Here is a 17,929-nt window from a genome sequence, read left to right on the forward strand (position 1 = left end):
GCCCTCATTTATTCCTTCTCCCCCTCCACCTGAACACTTGTCCCTATCTCCTCCCACATCCTCTGCTACCTATCTCCTTCCTGTTCACATCCTGCCCACATCCTCTATCTCTCCCCTCCCTCTCATCAGGCACTGTCCCCTCTGTATGCCCTTGTCTCCCACATTCTTAAAATAAAAACCCTACCCTTCCTAACACACTCTCCAACTACTGACTCGTCTCTCTCATCACTTTTGCCTCCAAACTCTGTGAGCAAATTGTCTACAACTACCTTTCTTTTCACCCACTCACTGCATGACCTATTTCATTCTAGCTTCTGTCCTCTCCACGCCACTGAAACTGCCCTCACGAAAGTCAGCAATGACCTCCTTGCTGCCAAATCTAATGGCTGCTAATCTGTGATTATTTTCCTTGATTTCTCTGCTGCTTTTGACACTGTGGACCACCCGATTTTCCTGCACATCCTTCACTCCCTTGGTCTGCATGATATTGCCCATTCCCGGCTTTCCTACTACCTCTTTGACCGTACCTTCTCTCTTCTCATGACTCTACTCCCACACCCCACCCCACTTCCTGTAATAGTACCTGTCCCACATGGTTCTTGGACCTCTCCTATACTTCCTCTATACACCCTCTTTAGCTCTTTTGGGCTTTATTATCATCTCTGTGCTGATGATACTAAGATCTGTCTTTCCTCTCCTGACCACCTGCCCTCTCTCCTCACTAGTATATCTAGCTGTCTCTTCCTAGATGTCCCAGCACTTTCTTAAACTTAACATAAGACTGAGCTGATCATCTTGCCACTCTCCTGCATAACCTCTTCTCCCACAGTTTCATTATCTATTGATGGCTAAACTATCTCCTCTAGCCCCCAGGTACGATGTCTTAGAATTATCCTCTACTCCTCCCTCTCCTTCAAACCACACATTCACTACCTTTTGCAGTACTGCTGTTTCCATCCCAAAAATATTTCCAACATCAGACCCTTTCTTACCCTGCATGCTACTAAAACCCTCAACCACTTACCAGCCATCTCCATATTGGGCTGCTGTAATCCTCTCTTATCTGGCCTCCCTTACTACCGCCTCTCCACTCCAATCTGTCCACAAAGCTGCTGCCCAACTCCTCTTCCTCTCCAAATTTACTGTGTCTGCCTCCCCTCTCTTACAAGCCCTATAGTGCATCTGGAAAGTATTCACAGCGCTTCACTTTTTCCACATTTTATTACATTATTCCATTTTGGAATAAGGCTGTAAATTAATTTTTTCCTCAAAATTCTACACACAATACCTCATAATGACAATGTGGCAGCAATTGCAGCCTCAAGTCTTTTTGAGGCAAGCCACCAGGAGGAGAGGACTATGGCGGTGCGCCACTGCTCTGGGGTCCTGCATACTTACAGGCGGATGGCTGGTAATCCTTCTCGCTGCCTCAATGCTGCTGGTGGAGATGGCGGGCCGGCTGCAGTACTCCCGATCTGTACTCCTGGCTATTGGAGGAGCTGGTTGTGGAGGAGTCCCGGGCAGGTGCGACGGTGCGGCTCTGGGCAGTGCAGGGTTGCGTGGCCTGCCGGGACATCTGGAGGTTGCGGCTAGTGATGTCATCAGCGGTGGCCGCGGCTGGGACTCTAGCTGGAGAAGGCATGTCTGCTTGGGAAGGGGGAGGAAGGAGAACTGCTCGGCAAGAAGCAGTCAGGATGCAGTGTCGCTGCCCTCACCGGGAGAGGAAGCAGAGGCGGGGTAAGAGGACTGGAGCTCTGGAGAGCCTGAAAAAGTATGGCTACAGCCCCCCTGTGCTCAGTATCTTCCTTGCTAATGTTCGTTCCCTGGCATATAAAATGGACGAACTGCTGCTTAGATTCACTGGCAGTAATCTTATGAGCTCCTGCTCTGTTACTGTTTCAACTGAGACTTGGCTTACTCCCTGTATTCCGGATCAGTGGGTTCAGCTCCCTGAAAGAACCTTATTTAGGGCTGATAGATCTATGGACTCTGGGAAGTCTAAAGGTGGGGGGCTGTGCATTTATATTAACAACAACTATTGCACTAACTGTGGCTTTGGATAGCCATTGTTCTCCAGAATTGGAATTTTTAATGGTGAAATGTAGACCTTTTTACCTGCCACAAGAGATTTTTGCTGTTATTGTGACTGCGGTTTATATTCCGCCTCAAGTTGACACTAAGGCTGCTTTGGAAATTGTGTACAATGCTATTTCTAAAAGACAATTGGCTTACCAATATTCTTGGTTGCTGGGGATTTCAATAAAGCAAATCTAAAGTCTGTTTACTGAAATTCTATCAAAGAGTTTTTGCTCCGATGCGGGGTGAAAATACTTTAGATCAGGTTTATTGCAATGTTAAGGATGCTTATAAAGTTATTGTGTGCCCTCAGGTTGGTCAGTCAGATCATTTCTCATTGTTTCTTGCCCCAAAATATATGCCCCTGGTTAATTCTCAAAAGCAGAGAGTAGAACAGTTTGTGTATGGCCTAGCTAAACTACAGGATTGTTTTGATTCTACTGACTGGGAAATATTTGTGGCTTTATCCGTGGAGGACTCTGTTGTAAATGTTGATTTATTGGCATCTTCTGTTATGTCTTATGTTAATTGGTGTATTAGCAATGTTACTGTAACAAAACAGTTTCCTAATGTGAAGCCGTGGATGAACGGAGAGGGGCGTTCTCTGCTAGGCATTATGCTTTTAGGGTAGGTGATCCTCTTGTGTATAAAGAGGCAAGATTAAATTTGAAAAATTGAATAATTAAAGCTAAAAGAGAGTTTACAACTAATATTGAATCACAGTTTGATAACGAGCATGATGCTGGAAGTATGTGGAGTGGAGTTCACAGCTTGACTGATTATAAAAGTAAATCCCCCTCTAGGTTTCCCTAACAGCTCTTTGTTGGAAGAGCTGAGCAATTTTTATGCTAGATTTGAAAAGAGTAATCCTTCTGTTGCAAGCAAACTACCTCATCTGGGTGAAGAACCCTTGTTAGTTGTCTCTGAGAGTGGTGTTAGAAACAGTCTATTAGGTGTTAGTACTAGGATATCGCCTAGTCCTGATGGGATTCTGGGGAAAGTGCTGAAGGGGTGTGCCAGTGAGTTGGCTCCAATTTTTACTTCCCTAGCAACATGTACAGTACCAGAATGTTTTAAGTCTACTACTGTCATTCCGGTCCCAAAGAGTTTGAAAGTTACTAATTTGAATGACTTTCGTCCGATTGCTCTGACCCCACTTATAATGAAGTGCTTTGAGAGGATTGTATTGGTACACATAAAAAGTATATTGCCTGTTGGTTTTGATAACCATTAATTTGCCTACAAGCAAAACAGGTTGACGGAGGACGCTTTATTATCTGTGGTTCACTCTTCCCTTTGTCATTTAGAAGGGCCAAATACCTATGTCAGAGTGCTCTTTGTTGATTTTAGCTCCGCTTTTAATACTATTCTTCCAATAACTTTGATATCCAAATTACAGAATTTGGGATTGTCTGTGATGTTATGCAACTGGATTTTAGATTTTTTAATTAATAGGCCCCAACAAGTTAAAATGGGTAATTTAATGTCTTCTGTAATTAAAATCAGTACAGGTACCCCCCTGGGGTGTGTTTTTTTAAGTCCCCTTTTATTTTCTTTGTTTACCCATGATTGTATTCCCCAGGGTAAAACAAATTCTACCACTGTTATGGGGCTCATCTCGGAAGGTAACGAGAGGGCATACCGTGATGAAGTTGAGTACTTTGTCAAATGGAGCAACAGCAATAACTTAAAGAAAATGCTCATTGGGACCTTAAGAGCAGCAGATATTTATCTGTACCCTTCCCCAGATTTGTGCCTCGAGACAATCCTGTCTCCGAGGTCTACAGACAATTCCTTTGACTTCATGCTTGGTTTGTGCTCAGACATGCACTGTCAAGTGTGGGACCTTTATATAGACAGGTGTGTGCCTTTCCAAATCATGTCCAATGAACTGAATTTACCACAGATGGACTCCAAATAAGCTGTAGGAACATCTCAAGGATGATCAGTGGAAATAGGATGCACCTGCGCTCAATTTTGAGCTCCATAACAAAGGCTGTGAATACTTATGTACACATGATTTTTAATTTTTTTATTTTTAATAAATTTGCAAAAAACGCAAAAAAAAAAATTGCATTGTCATTATGGGGTAATGTGTGCAGAAATTGGAGGGAAAAAAATGTATGTATTCCATTTTGGAGTAAGGCTGTAACATAACAAAATATGGAAAAGTGAAGCGCTGCGAATACTTTCCAGCTGCAATGTATACTGGCTCCCCTTCAGAATCCAATTCAAGTTTCTCACACTCGCTTATACACTTTTCAGACCGCCAGCTTCTAACACTGGTTATTGCACATGAGCGCGCAACCCCTGTCACTCCTGTCTGTCTGCCCCTCCCCTTTCAACTGTAACATATTATCTGAGGTTGAAAAAAGAAAATTGTCCATCAAGTTCAACCTATTTGTTGTCTCCTATGCACGATGATTTGTCTAAAATTGTGACTGATGCTGATTTCAGCCGTTGCATTTTGTCCCTTTTTATAGTAACTATAGTGCGTGACTATGCACCATAACCCTGGATATCCTTTTCCATGAGGAATTTATCTAACCCATTCTTAAAGGTGTTGACAGAGTGCGCCATTACAACTCCCTATGGCAGGGAATTCCAAACACGTATTGTCCTTACCGTGGAAAAGCCTTTACGACGTATTGTGCGGAATCTCCTCTCTTCTAATCTGAGCGGGTGTCCACGAGTCCTTTGTGTTGATCTGGCCAAAAACAGGTCCAGCGCTAGCTCTGTGTATTGTCCCCTTATATATTTGTAGATGTTGATCATATCCCCTCTTAGTCTCCTCTTTTCCAATGTAAACATTCCTAGTCTTTCAAGCTTTTCATTGTATTCCATCCTTTCCATGCCCTTAATTAGTTTGGTTGCCCTCCTCTGAACCTTTTCTAGCTCCAGGATATCCTTTTTGTAGTACGGTACCCAGAATTGTACACAGTATTCAAGATGTGGCCTCACTAGTGATTTATATAATGGGAGTATAATACTCTCGTCCCTTGCATCAATTCCCCGTTTTATGCATGCTAGTATCTTATTAGCCTTCTTTGCTGCCATCCTACTTTGGGAACTGCTGCTTAGTTTGCTATCTTTGAGAACAACTAAGTATTTTTCCAGTACAGTATCCCCTAATTTTACCTCATTCAGTATGTAGGTGTTGTTTTTGTTCTTGCTACCACAGTGCATTACCTTACACTTGTCGGTGTTGAAGCGCATTCTCCATTTGGCTGCCCATGCTTCTAATTTAACTAAGTCGTTCTTAAGAGACTTAGCATCCTCCTCTGTATGTATAGCCTTACACAATTTGGTATCATCTACAAAAATTGACACCATGCTCTCTAGACCTTCTGTTAGGTTGTTAATGAAAATGTTGAACAATAGCAGTCCTAATACCGAGCCTTGTGGCACACCACTAAACACTTCAGTCCAATTTGAAAGCGATCCATTAACCACAACGCGCTGCTCTCTATTAACTAACCAATTCTTGACCCAAGTGCATATAGAGCTTCCTAGCCCTATTTCTTGTAGCTTGTAGATAAGGCGCATGTGTGGTACTGTGTTGAAAGCTTTGGCAAAATCTAAAAAGATTACATCCATCTCTTTACCCTGATCGAGGTTTGCACTTACTGTTTCATAAAAACCAAGTAAGTTGGTTTGACAGGATCTGTCCTTCACGAATCCATGTTGATTCCTTTTTAATGATTTTATTGGCTTCAAGGAACTTCTGAATACTATCCCTTAGAATACCTTCCAGTACTTTCCCCACTATAGATGTAAGACTAACTGGTCTATAGTTTCCCGGTTCAGCTTTACCTCCCTTTTTGAATATAGGCACTACTTCCGCTATACGCCAGTCTTTGGGAACCATACCTGATATAACTGAATCCTTAAAGATCAAAAATAGCGGTCTTGCAAGTTCAGAGTGAAGCTCCATTAGAACCCTTGGGTGAATTCCATCGGGCCCCGGTGACTTTTTAATCTTTAAATGTTTTAATCGGTCACAGACTACCTCCTCACTTAAATAAGTACCTATCAGTGGGATATTCTCATTTATTGAGGTTGTGTGTTAGTCCCATAATTGGGTCTTCTCTAGTAAATACTGTTGAAAAAAATTCATTAAGTATGTCCGCTATGTCATTATCATTTTTGATTAAGACTCCCGACTTGTCTTTTACAGGGCCTATACTCTCCTTCTTTAATCTCTTGCTTTTAATGTATTTAAAGAATTTTTTGGGATTCGCTTTGCTACTAGTTTTTCTGTTTCTACTTTAGCCGCTCTTATTTCTTTTTTGCATATTTTGTTACAGTCCTTATAGTGCTGAAATGATTCCGCATTCCCATAAGATTTGTATTTTTTTAAATGCTCGCCTTTTCTTGCCCATAAGTCCCTTTATTTTTTTATTAAGCCACATCGGTTTTTTATTTTTTAATCCTTTTTTTGCTGCTCGTAGGAATAAATTTGAGAGTATTTTTAGCTAGTAGTGATTTTAATACATCCCATTTCTCTGTAGTATTTTTTCCTAGAAACATACCTTCCCAATCAATATCCCTTAGAGCAGTGGTGGCCAAACAGTCGATCGCGATCGACTAGTCGATCGCGGACATGCGACCAGTCGATCGCGATCATCTGCCTGTCCACACACAGCCGCCCGTCCAGTCACACACAAACGCTGTAGCAGGGGGAGCCGGGGAGCCGAGGCAGCAGCGCTGACGAAGTGCAGCAAAGAGCCGGGGAGCAGAGGCAGCAGCGACGGGTGCAGGAGAGCCGGGACCGAGTCAGCGGCGATGTCCAGGAGGGCAGAGGCAGCGGCGGTGAGCAGGTAAGCCGGGGAGCAGAGGCAGCAGCGACAGGTGCGGGAGAGCCGGGGACCGAGGCAGCGGCGATGTCCAGGAGGGCAGAGGCAGCGGCGGTGAGCAGGTAAGCCGGGGAGCAGAGGCAGCAGCGACAGGTGCGGGAGAGCCGGGGACCGAGGCAGCGGCGATGTCCAGGAGGGCAGAGAGCCAGGGAGCAGAGGCAGCAGCGACAGGTGTGGGAGAGCCGGGGACCGAGGCAGCGGCGATGTCCAGGAGGGCAGAGGCAGCGGCGGTGAGCAGAGAGCTGGGGAGCAGAGGCAGCAGCGACAGGTGCGTGAGAGCCGGGCAGCGAGGCAGCGGCGATGTCCAGGGGAGCAGAGGCAGCAGCAGTGAGCAGGTAAGCCGGGGAGCAGATGCAGTGTGCGGGGGAGCCGGGTAACTGTCACCCCTATGTACATGTATGGCACGGCTGCAACGAAAGGGTGGTTAACCCTTGTGCTGCCGCCGGTGTGCGCAGTGTGGTGCTGCGGCTGAGAGCGATGAGTAGTGTGTCATTAATAATTATTATTATATACGTCGATGTATATAATAATAACACACTCCCATCTGTAGTCATGATGTGTGGCAGACACTCCCCCTCTGCCTCCGGAAACAGCTAAATTAGCAGGCGTGGGCCGTGATTGGAAGTCAGGGCGGGTGGTTTCTATTGGCCACTGTCCCGGTCATGTGGTACAGCGCCAGCCTATTGGATTTTGATCTCACATGTCTCCGTAGTGTCCCTGCGTCAGCTTTCCTTACTGCCCGCCATTTGCTGTTAACACTGACAGTGAGCAGACCTGTGAAGAGAGCTCACTTGTGTTGTTTGATATAAAAAAAATTGGAGGGTTTTTTGTTACATAATTAAGAGAAATCCTGTGTACTCCTGGCTGTAATTTAAACACAGGGATCTGTATACTGCTGGCTGTAATTTAAAAACAGGGATCTGTATACTGCTGGCTGTAATTTAAACACAGGGATCTGCGTACTCCTGGCTGTAATTTATCTTAAAAACACAGGGATCTGTATACTGCTGGCTGTAATTTATCTTAAAAACACAGGGATCTGTGTACTCCTGGCTGTAATTTAAACACAGTGATCTGTGTACTGCTGGTTGTAATTTATCTTAAAAACACAGGGATCTGTATACTGCTGGCTGTAATTTAAACACAGGGATCTGTGTACTGCTGGTTGTAATTTAAACACAGGGATCTGTGTACTGCTGGTTGTAATTTATCTTAAAAACACAGGGATCTGTATACTGCTGGCTGTAATTTTTCTTAAACACAGGGATCTGTACTCCTGGCTGTAATTTTTCTTAAACACAGGGATCTGTACTCCTGCCTGTAATTTTTCTTAAACACAGGGATCTGTACCCTGGCTGTAATTTATCTTAAAAACAGGGATCTGTGAACTGCTGTAATTTATCTTAAAAACAGGGATCTGTGTACTTCCTGCTGGCTGTAATTTATCTGAAAACACAGGGATCTGTGTACCTTCTTACCCTGTTATAGTGTTCATTACAGAAGAGATTTTTATATATAAATTGTGTTTTAACACACTTAACATGAGTGTTTCTAAAAGGCCAAAAAACTACAATTTTCATGAAGAATGGGAACATGATTTTTTTTTTTTTACAATGTTTAAAGACAAATGCATATGTTTAATATGCTGTGCTAAAGTTGGTCTGGCGAAGAAGGGGAATTTACAGAGACATTACTCAAGTCTGCATCAGAAATATGATCAAGACTTTCCACCTAATAGTGAATTAAGGAAGACTAAACTGAAATCCATGAAAACTAATTTAGGAGCGCAACAGCTCACATTCACAAAACCTATTTTGCAGTCCCAGGCTGCGGCTGAAGCATCTTTCCGTATTACAAATATTTTAGTGAAACATAAGAAACCTTTCCAGGATAGTGAAATGTTGAAGGAAGCTTTCCTTAATGCTGGAAATGTTTTATTTGAAACATTTAAAAATAAAGATGACATCTTGAAAGCAATTAAAGATATTCCACTATCTCGTCAAACTACAGTGAGACGAGTAGAGGCAATTGGCAATGACTTACAGAACCAGCTGAGAAAACACATCAGTAACTGTTGTTACTTCTCCTTGCAGTTTGATGAATCCACTGATATAGTGGATACTTCTCAATTAATTGTTTTTATAAGAATGGTATTTCCTGATATGAAATATAAGGAGGAGTTTTTAACTCATCCCTATGAAGGGTAAAACTAGAGGTGAAGACATTTACAAAGGCTTTGCTAGTTTTGCCAAGGAAACTAGTCTTCCTCTTAGCAAACTAGTGTGCATTGCTACTGATGGTGCCCCGGCCATGGTTGGCAAGAATAATGGGTTTCTTGCACTGTGTCAAAAAAATTAGGATTTTCCTGATTTTACAAGAATCCATTGTGTTATACATCAGAATGCACTGTGTGCTAAAGTTTTAAACATGGCTGATGTTATGGACATTGCCATGAAAATCGTAAACTCAGTTCGTGCAAGGAGTTTATGAAGACGACTTTTCCGTACCTTACTGGAGGAAAGTGAGTCTGAATATGAAGATTTGCTGTTGTATAATGATATTAGGTGGCTTAGTTGGGGGCAGTTCTTCGAACGATTCCAGTCCTTGCTGCCTGACATTACTGAATTCTTGGAATCACTTGGAGAAAGTCCATCTCAGCTGCATGATTCATCGTGGTTGCTACAGTTGGCTTTTATAACAGATTTAACCAGTCACTGCAATGCATTCAACCTTGAACTTCAGGGCAAGGATAAAAATATTATCCAATTAATTAGTTCAATAAATGCTTTTAAATCAAAATTGCAGTTTTTAAAGTCGCAGCTTGCAAAGGGAATTTTGAGGAACTTCCCTAGATTTGAGAAAGTGATAGAAGAGAATCCTGAAGGCAGCAGCACATATAATACATTCTGTGCTGAGATCCAAAATCTTTGGGGAGAACTAGAGAGGCGATTTCAAGACATTAAGCAGCTTGAGCCTATCCTAGTCTTCATGTCATTTCCATTTGCTGATGTTGACATTGATGAAATTTCTGGTAATATCTCCTCTATGTTCAATATGAATACATCAAGTGTAGAGGAAGAAATATTAAAGCTGCAATCTGATATCCCTTTGAAAGCAAGAGCTTCTGATATTAATTTCTGGAAACTAATAAGTGAAGAACTGTACCCAAGCTTGAGATCATTAGCTCTTCACTTGAGAGCATTTTTTGGGTCAACTTAGCTTTGTGAATCTGCTTTTTCACAAATGAAGATAATTAAATCAAGATACAGAAGCCGTATGACTGACTGAACATTTAAAATACTGCCTTCATATGTGCCTAACTAACTTGGAACCGTGTTTTAGCAAGTTAACAGCAGACATGCAGCCTCATGCGTCGTCAACTTCACACTGTCAATAACTTTAGTTTATGTGAAAAACACCCGTTAATTAGGCTAACATTGATGTTTAGTTCGTTCCATGTGTTCATTGCCTCACAGTTCCCTAAAAACTAATGCATTATGATGATTTTGTACTATGTTAGATCACAAAAGATTTTTGAAATTTGGAGTAGATCTCCAAGTCCGAAAGTCTGGCCACCCCTGCCTTAGAGTTTCCCTCATCATTTCAAAGTTGGCTTTACTAAAGTTTAGAGTCCTCGTTGAGCCAGTATAGGACTCTTTATGAAAACTTACACTGAATGTGACCTTATTGTGGTCGCTGTTTCCTATGAGCTCCCCCACTTCAATATCTGATACCAATTCCCCATTGTTTGTTAATATCAGGTCTAAGATTGCATTGTACCTGGTGGGTTCCTCAATTAGTTGAGCTAATTAGTTATCATAAAGTGTGTTTAAAAACGTATTACCCCTAGCAGTATCACATGAATCGTTTTTCCAGTTTATCTCTGGATAGTTAAAATCTCCCATCACCACTATGTCACCTACTCCTGCTGCTCTTTCAATTTGCCTCAGTAACAATTCCTCGTCAGAAACATTAATACCAGGCATACCCCCAATACTAACTTTTTTATTCCCTTTTCGCCACATGCAATTTCTACCCATAGCGTCTCGACTGTATCTACAATCCCCTCCTGCAAATCCTCCCGTATATCAGGTTTTAAAAATGGTTGTACATAAAGACACCCCCCCCCCCCCTTTTTTATTTAGTCTGTCTCTCCTAAACAGCATATAGCCTTCTAGATTGACTGTCCAGTCATGAGATTCGTCCCACCAAGTTTCAGTAATGCCTATAATATCATACTGTTTACTTGCTGCAAGTATTTCTAGTTCGCCCTTTTTACCAGTAAGGCTTCTAGCGTTCACATACATACAAATAAGAGAAGTATTTCCATTTGCGTTAGGGACATCTTTCACCTTATGTAACAATGATGACCTGTAATCGTTATATGTTAGTGCTTTGGTAAAACCTCTTTTAGTACCCATGTTGATACCTTTACCGGCTGCTCTAACCCCCCCCCCCCCCCCCCTCCAACTTCTCCCCCATTTAGTTTACTACTGCCATCCCCACTGTTCTCACTGCACGCCCCGTAGGTTCTAGCTAAATCCTCCCCCCAGGCTCCTAGTTTAAAATCTCCTCCAACCTTCTAACCATCCTCCCCCCCCCCCCCCCCCCCCCCTCCCAGCACCGCTGCCCCCTCCTCATTCAGGTGCAATCCATCACGACAAAAAAGATGGCGCCTGACTGAGAAGTCCGCCCATTAGTTCCAGGAACACGAACCTCTCTTTACTGCACCAGTCTCTAAGCCACACATTTTACCTCCCTAATCTCCCTCTGCCTCCCTGGACTAGCGCGTGGCACGGGTAATATTTCAGAGAATATTACCTTAGATGTCCTTGTCTTAAGTTTCTTGCCTAATTCCCTGTAGTCTTTCTTAAGGACATCCCACCTTCTGCTGACTTTGTCATTGGTGCCAACATGCACCAAGACCACCGGGTCTTTCCCAGCCCCTCCCAACAATCTATCTACCCGGTCCGCAATGTGCCGCACCCGGGAGACAACAGACTGTACGGCGATCACGGTCCCGGTAGCAGATTGCCCTATTTGGCCTCCTGATGATAGAGTCCCCTACCACCACAATCTGACTAGGTACCTCACTATCTTTTGTCCCAACTCTGTCAGAGGGGCCGCTCCTCTGGATGCTAGAGGAAACAGTTCCCTCCGGCACCGTCATTTCCTCACATCCTCCGAATCCTCGTCCAGTCGTGCAAATTTTTTCGGGTTTGATAGTCCCAGAGATGTTGAGCCTCCCCCTCTTCTTCTTCCTTCTAACTGTTACCCAGCTTGCTCCCTGATTTTCCTCTTCTACCAGTGACCCTTCCCGCAGCTCCTCCACCGTTCTATCTAGTGCTTGCTCAAGATTGTGAATCTCTCCCTCAGTCGCATAACGGTTTGCTCTAGATCCGTTACCTTGGCTTCCAGGGCAACCGTTCGCACACATCTCGTGCAGATGTAATCACACTGGGACGGTTGCTCCAGGTGTGCGTACATCTTGCACGACATGCACTCAGTGAGGTCCCCAATCACAGCCCCACCCATAGTGTTTGTAAGGGTGGGGCTGTGATTGGATCCTGACGAGTAGGATCCTCTCCCCTCATTTGCTTTTCCTTCTCATAGACGAACATCTACTCCATACTACCTACAATAGCACCTAACCCTTGCTTTCTGCCTCCCTGATGCTTATTTCAGAGTCATGATCGCTGATGTAGCAGTGTTTGTATACCATATGTGTCCTGCATTGGCTTCTGTTGTAAGTCACTGTTTTCTTGTTTTGCCCATTTGTTTATGTGCTATGTTAGGCACTGTGGAACTCTTGTGGTGCCGTATAACTAAAGATAATAAGAATAATAATGAGTGTTCGGGAGGGGTAAATAGGTTCAAATAATATGTGAAAAAGAATTTTATAATCAGTACCCAACAGTGCGCAATGGTAACTAGTCAGTGCAGTATCTTAAAATGGGGCTTTTCCAACCCCAAAAGGTATGTGATGAAAACAAAAAGGAAAAGATACTACACCAGCGCCTGCCCCGTTTAGAGCGGAGCAATCCACCTCTTACTCTCCGTTGATTTCTCCTAATTAGGAGTATTCATATCAATTAGTGACCGGAAAGAGAGGAGAATACAGAGAATAGTGTGATACCATAAAAACAAATATTTAATAACATCAACCTTCTAAAAAACACATGATATAGATATTCCAATATGGAAAATGCTAGTGTAATGACACAACATGTGTCACAATGGACAAAGACATTCACTGGAAAGAATCCACCCTCATGAGAAAACAGAAGCAATGGCTGATTACCGATTCCTGGTGAACTGATTTGCGTCCGTTCTAAAGCGCATGTGAATCCAGATGATTTCTCCCAGCTGCAGCAAGGGGATCTCCTGGTCTCCGTTTTTTCCAGGCGTAGGCTCAGTCCATAAACATCAGTATCAGCATGTGGGGGGGTATTTACAAGCAGGATACCCACGCGTTCCGACCCGCCTCGGGTCTTTTTCAAGGTCTGCTTCCGTTTTTGTGTTTTTTAGAAGGTTGATGTTATTAAATATTTGTTTTTATGGTATCGCACTATTCTCTGTATTCTCCTCTCTTTCCGGTCACTAATTGATAGGAATACTCCTAATTAGGAGAAATCAACGGAGAGTAAGAGGTGGATTGCTCCGCTCTAAACGGGGCAGGCGCTGGTGAAGTAGTATCTTTTCCTTTTTGTTTTCATCAGGTTCAAATAATAGCAATTAAAAGATTCCTAATGAGGAGACAATAACCCAATGTTTCAAATGGGTAGTTGGATAGTTTAGAGCAGAAAAGTAGTATATATGGAGTTACACAGAAATAAATAATAAATAAAAAAAGGTGGCTGCCCAGTTGCACAAAACTCATAGGCTTAGTAGGGGTATGTTGTTTATAGAAGTCTGCAATGATCCTGGCCTTTCCTGATCAAACATTGGGTGCATACCTGACCTAAGAGGTGGATTTTGCCACAGAGGTACAGGTCTTTTTTTTTCCTGGTCGCAAATATAGTTCTGGAGTTCTAACCAACTGCAATTTTTAAAAAAGATATCATTCAGATGGCAGATTCAGGTAACTGGGGTATGATGTTTTAAATAGGAGGAGCCCAGTATAGTAGAAAGGCTCAAAGTTTCTTATTGAAGTTAGGATCTATTAGCAGGATTCTGGAGGTATATTTTAGGTGGTAAGTGTTAGCGGCAGAGATGAGGAATCTGTAACCACATTGGAATCAAGTGGACTAGGTTGATAGTTCATTTATGAATACAGAAAACTGTAAAGACACCACAGGTAACATGTAGACGGCTATAGTTGGAGATGGATATTGGCACAAACTGGGATTTTCCTGATGAGAAGTAAGAGTGAAACCATAGGTTCCAATACATGAGCACTCAAGTTTGTTTAAAAGTAAACCATACGGTACAGTATAAAATGATTTAGCATATTCTGGGAAAATATACTAGACAATTTGGCTGTTTCCCAATGGAATTTATGTAAAAACTGCAGATCTGGGTATAAACGCATTTTTGTTTATAGAATTTTGTATAATCTAGTCCGTAAATAGAGCTTTCTGTGGTTTGAAATAATGCTTATGTCAAAAAATAAGTTTTCCTATTTAATGTATCAAAATAAAATCCTTTTACATTAGGCCTTTTAATATTTTGTGGTGTATGTGTATAAAAGACAATGGTTTAGAAGACTATAACTATACTCATTAAAAGTCTTCTCTTCTTTCATTTAGATTGCTCAATGGATACCATTTCAGATGGTGATATTGCCCAGGGAAGGAACAGCATTGAAGAACTTTTTAAGACAAACATCTCCGTACCTGTAAAATCTTATAGGCAAATAACCAAAGTTCAACTGAGGGCTCCTCGGGCCAAGCCAGTGGTTCGCCCTGTAAGTTTACCTGTGGATCGAGTTCTTCCTCCCTCTGTTTTGAACGAGAGGAATTCCAGGAATGTGGGTGTCACTGGTTCGGACAAACTTGGCAAGAGTCCTATTATTGAAGAGATGTCTGAGACCAAGCCTTTTCCTACTAGCAGCTCTAGCAACAGACTTTCATGTTATGACCCCCAGAGCTATCGTAAAACTTGGGATAAGCAATACAAACAATATGACATAACTCCAAGGACTGCAATGATAATGACTAATGTACCACAGGAGATAAGAGCACATGATGGTGGACCCACTACTTTGCCGTCTAGCACCATGTGTGTCACTGCAACGCTGCCAAAACTATCATCTGTAACTCAACTCAAGCAAGGTGTCATTGCCACAGAGGGCAGCTCTTCAGAATCTAATATACTTGCCTCTTACCGGGCACCGAGAACTTTGTTGCCCCCACCAGGAACTTTTTACAAACCACCTTCCTACAAACTGAAGCCAAGCGAAGAGACTTCGCAAAATGACGTTACATCTGCAAGTACTGGGAAAATCCAATGTCAGGTCAACAACAATAATGTGAATTTAGTTGTCGACTCAGATCTGGTATCTGAGATTCAAGGACAAGATAAAAATACACAAAAAACCAAACCCGAGGAACTCCCGGCATCAGATGTAAAGCCAACATTTCCACGACTTCGGCCAAAGCGCATGCAGGAACTGGAACATAGAGAGGCGCACTTTGTGTAACACAAGAACTGCAGTGTACCGTCTCAGTTGTGGAGGACCCCAACGTGCCATTTTTCAGAATTATTTTTATAAAGACTTTTAAACTGGAAAAATGTATAATTTAAAGTTATGTTGTGCTTTCATATACAAAATTTATATTTGTTTGCATTGCTCAAATATGAGCCGTTTATAAGGTGCACTTAGTGAAATATGATACTCTAAAAACTAAAATGCTTATTTATACCATGAAACAGTATTCATATATGGATCAAACTGTTTTTAATGTACATTTGTTCAGTAGTTGAAAAAATATATATTGCTTTTATGACGGCAGCAAAAGTTTTTTTTTAACTTGCTGAAGGAAGGCATGTAATCTGTGCAATTCAAACTTTGCATCTGTATAGAAAATGTATAAAAGCCAGTGAGGTGCATCTGTTATGCCTGTCTGTTCATCCATTGCCATTTTCTGTTAATGTTATTTTTACTGAGACCATGCACTTAAAAAAAATTTTTTTACAAAAGCTATAAAACGTGTAAGAATCTGCCCAGCACACAAATAGTTACTGAGATAAGTCCCAGAATTCAGTGTCTGACAAGGGATTCTGGGAAATGTAGTCCAGCAACTGATGGAGTGCTATTGGTTTTTAACACCCACTATAAACTGTTACATAACTGTTTTCTAGTCCTCTTGTCATTCGCTCATCTGTATGTCTCTTACATTCTGATTATTTGATGTTGATGTGTTTTCTTATTGATGGCCTCACTTTTTAGAGTTAAATCCATATTAATATACAAGTTGCCTTTATACGGAAGAACTGAGTAACAGTCCCAAATAGGGTGGCAAATCCCGGGACATATTTTCAATACCAGGAATCAGGTTTGAAAAGTGATCAATCCCGGGGTACTATGGTCTGGGCGGGAGAAGAGGTCCACTTGCTGTGGGGCGATGAGGTCCAGATGGATTGTGTCATGCTGCGCAGTGTGACAACTGACATCACGCTGCACAGTGCGCACAGCTGGGGGCATGGGGAACGTCTGAGCCTCCTGAGGAGGCTCAGCGCTGCCTGGCATTAAAAAAACTAAGGGGACTGGCTAATACCAAAATCTCGGGATTGGAAGCCAGACAATTTTTGCCCGGGATCCCCATGATCCCAATCCCGGGATTGGCCACCATAGTCCCAAATATAAATGTAAAAGTTTTTCATTACTAAGACAGAACTTTAAGATATCACTCATTGTACTTAGGTTTGCTATGCAGCCTATTCCGTTATCAGCCTTTGAGAGAGGTTTTCAAATTGCTATCCATGTTTCAAACTCTATCTCTCATCTTCTGCTACGTTAGGCTCCTGAAACTTTTAAACATAACTTGTATTTTAGGTTTTGCCATTATTCAAAATTTACTTTTGTATACTGTGGAGGTGGGCATTTTTTTTGGAGGCTAAACCAATATGCATCCTTCATGTTAAGAGGCTAGCAGTATTTTCTGCCTCAGTGATGTCACTGATTCCTAGGAATGTGATTGGCTGCTTCTTGTGAAACGTTTTGCTGCCTCTACTGTGAATAGGGAACAGATGCCCTTTAAACAAACATAGCTCTGCCTCTTAATGGCACTGTGAGTAATTAATGGTGTTCAACTCATTTTCATCTATTTATCTGTTGCCATAGTCGGTGTACAGGAAAGTCCTATATATTTATTGGGGTGGGGTGGGGGGGCATGTGTGCTGGTTTAAGTAATCAGAGCAAAACATGAAAACGTAAGCAAAATGACCATATACAACCAAATGACTACCAAATGTCTGTCTCTGCATCCAGTGTTCTTTTGTATTAAATATATTTTTTTTTATATACAAGTAAACTGTTACGTATGCTCAGATATATTAACGTTTTAACATATTTTCAGAGCTCATGGTTTATATAATCTTTTTTTTTTTTAACTTATTAAAATGTAGATTATAGAACTGTGGCTTATTTTAATGCTTGTGCTTCGAATTTTCACATCTTTTTAAAACTATTGTCAGTCTAAAATGAAAAGCGTTTTGTGCACAAATGTATATTACAGTGGGGTTTTTTCATATTAAAATATAAAGTATTTTATTACAGTAGTACATGGAGCTTTTATTTTTAAGCAACAACCAAAAATTTATTTTATTAAGCAGGGTTTATTTTAGTATTGTTGTTGAAACTATTTTGTTTCGAGTTTGTATATTGGGCTCAACCACAGAATAAACTGACCAAAAAGTCATGTTCTGTTTTTCTACATTTGCAAAACTGCATTAAGGAATAAAGTATGCATTTTACTAAACCTGTTCTAATCCAAATGAAATTTGAAAAAAAATATTTTCTAAAATGATTTCTTTACAAGTGGCACTGGTATTTT

The 17,929-nt window shown here is 41.7% G+C and overlaps 1 protein-coding gene across 4 annotated transcripts in view; it reads left to right on the forward strand.

Annotated features, from left to right (window-relative positions):
* Positions 1–17,647, forward strand: part of ARHGAP29 (Rho GTPase activating protein 29) — a 300,437-nt gene extending 282,790 nt beyond the window's left edge. For all 4 annotated transcript variants that reach the window (XM_063939858.1, XM_063939856.1, XM_063939857.1 and 1 more), the window contains one exon: positions 14,681–17,647. In XM_063939858.1, coding sequence (XP_063795928.1) covers positions 14,681–15,573 — 893 coding nt within the window. In that variant the 3' untranslated portion in view covers positions 15,574–17,647. The remainder of the gene's footprint in view (positions 1–14,680) is intronic.
* Positions 17,648–17,929: the final 282 nt, after the last annotated feature.

The sequence above is a fragment of the Pseudophryne corroboree genome, chromosome 9, assembly GCF_028390025.1.
Source record: "Pseudophryne corroboree isolate aPseCor3 chromosome 9, aPseCor3.hap2, whole genome shotgun sequence".
Lineage (NCBI taxonomy): Eukaryota > Metazoa > Chordata > Amphibia > Anura > Myobatrachidae > Pseudophryne > Pseudophryne corroboree.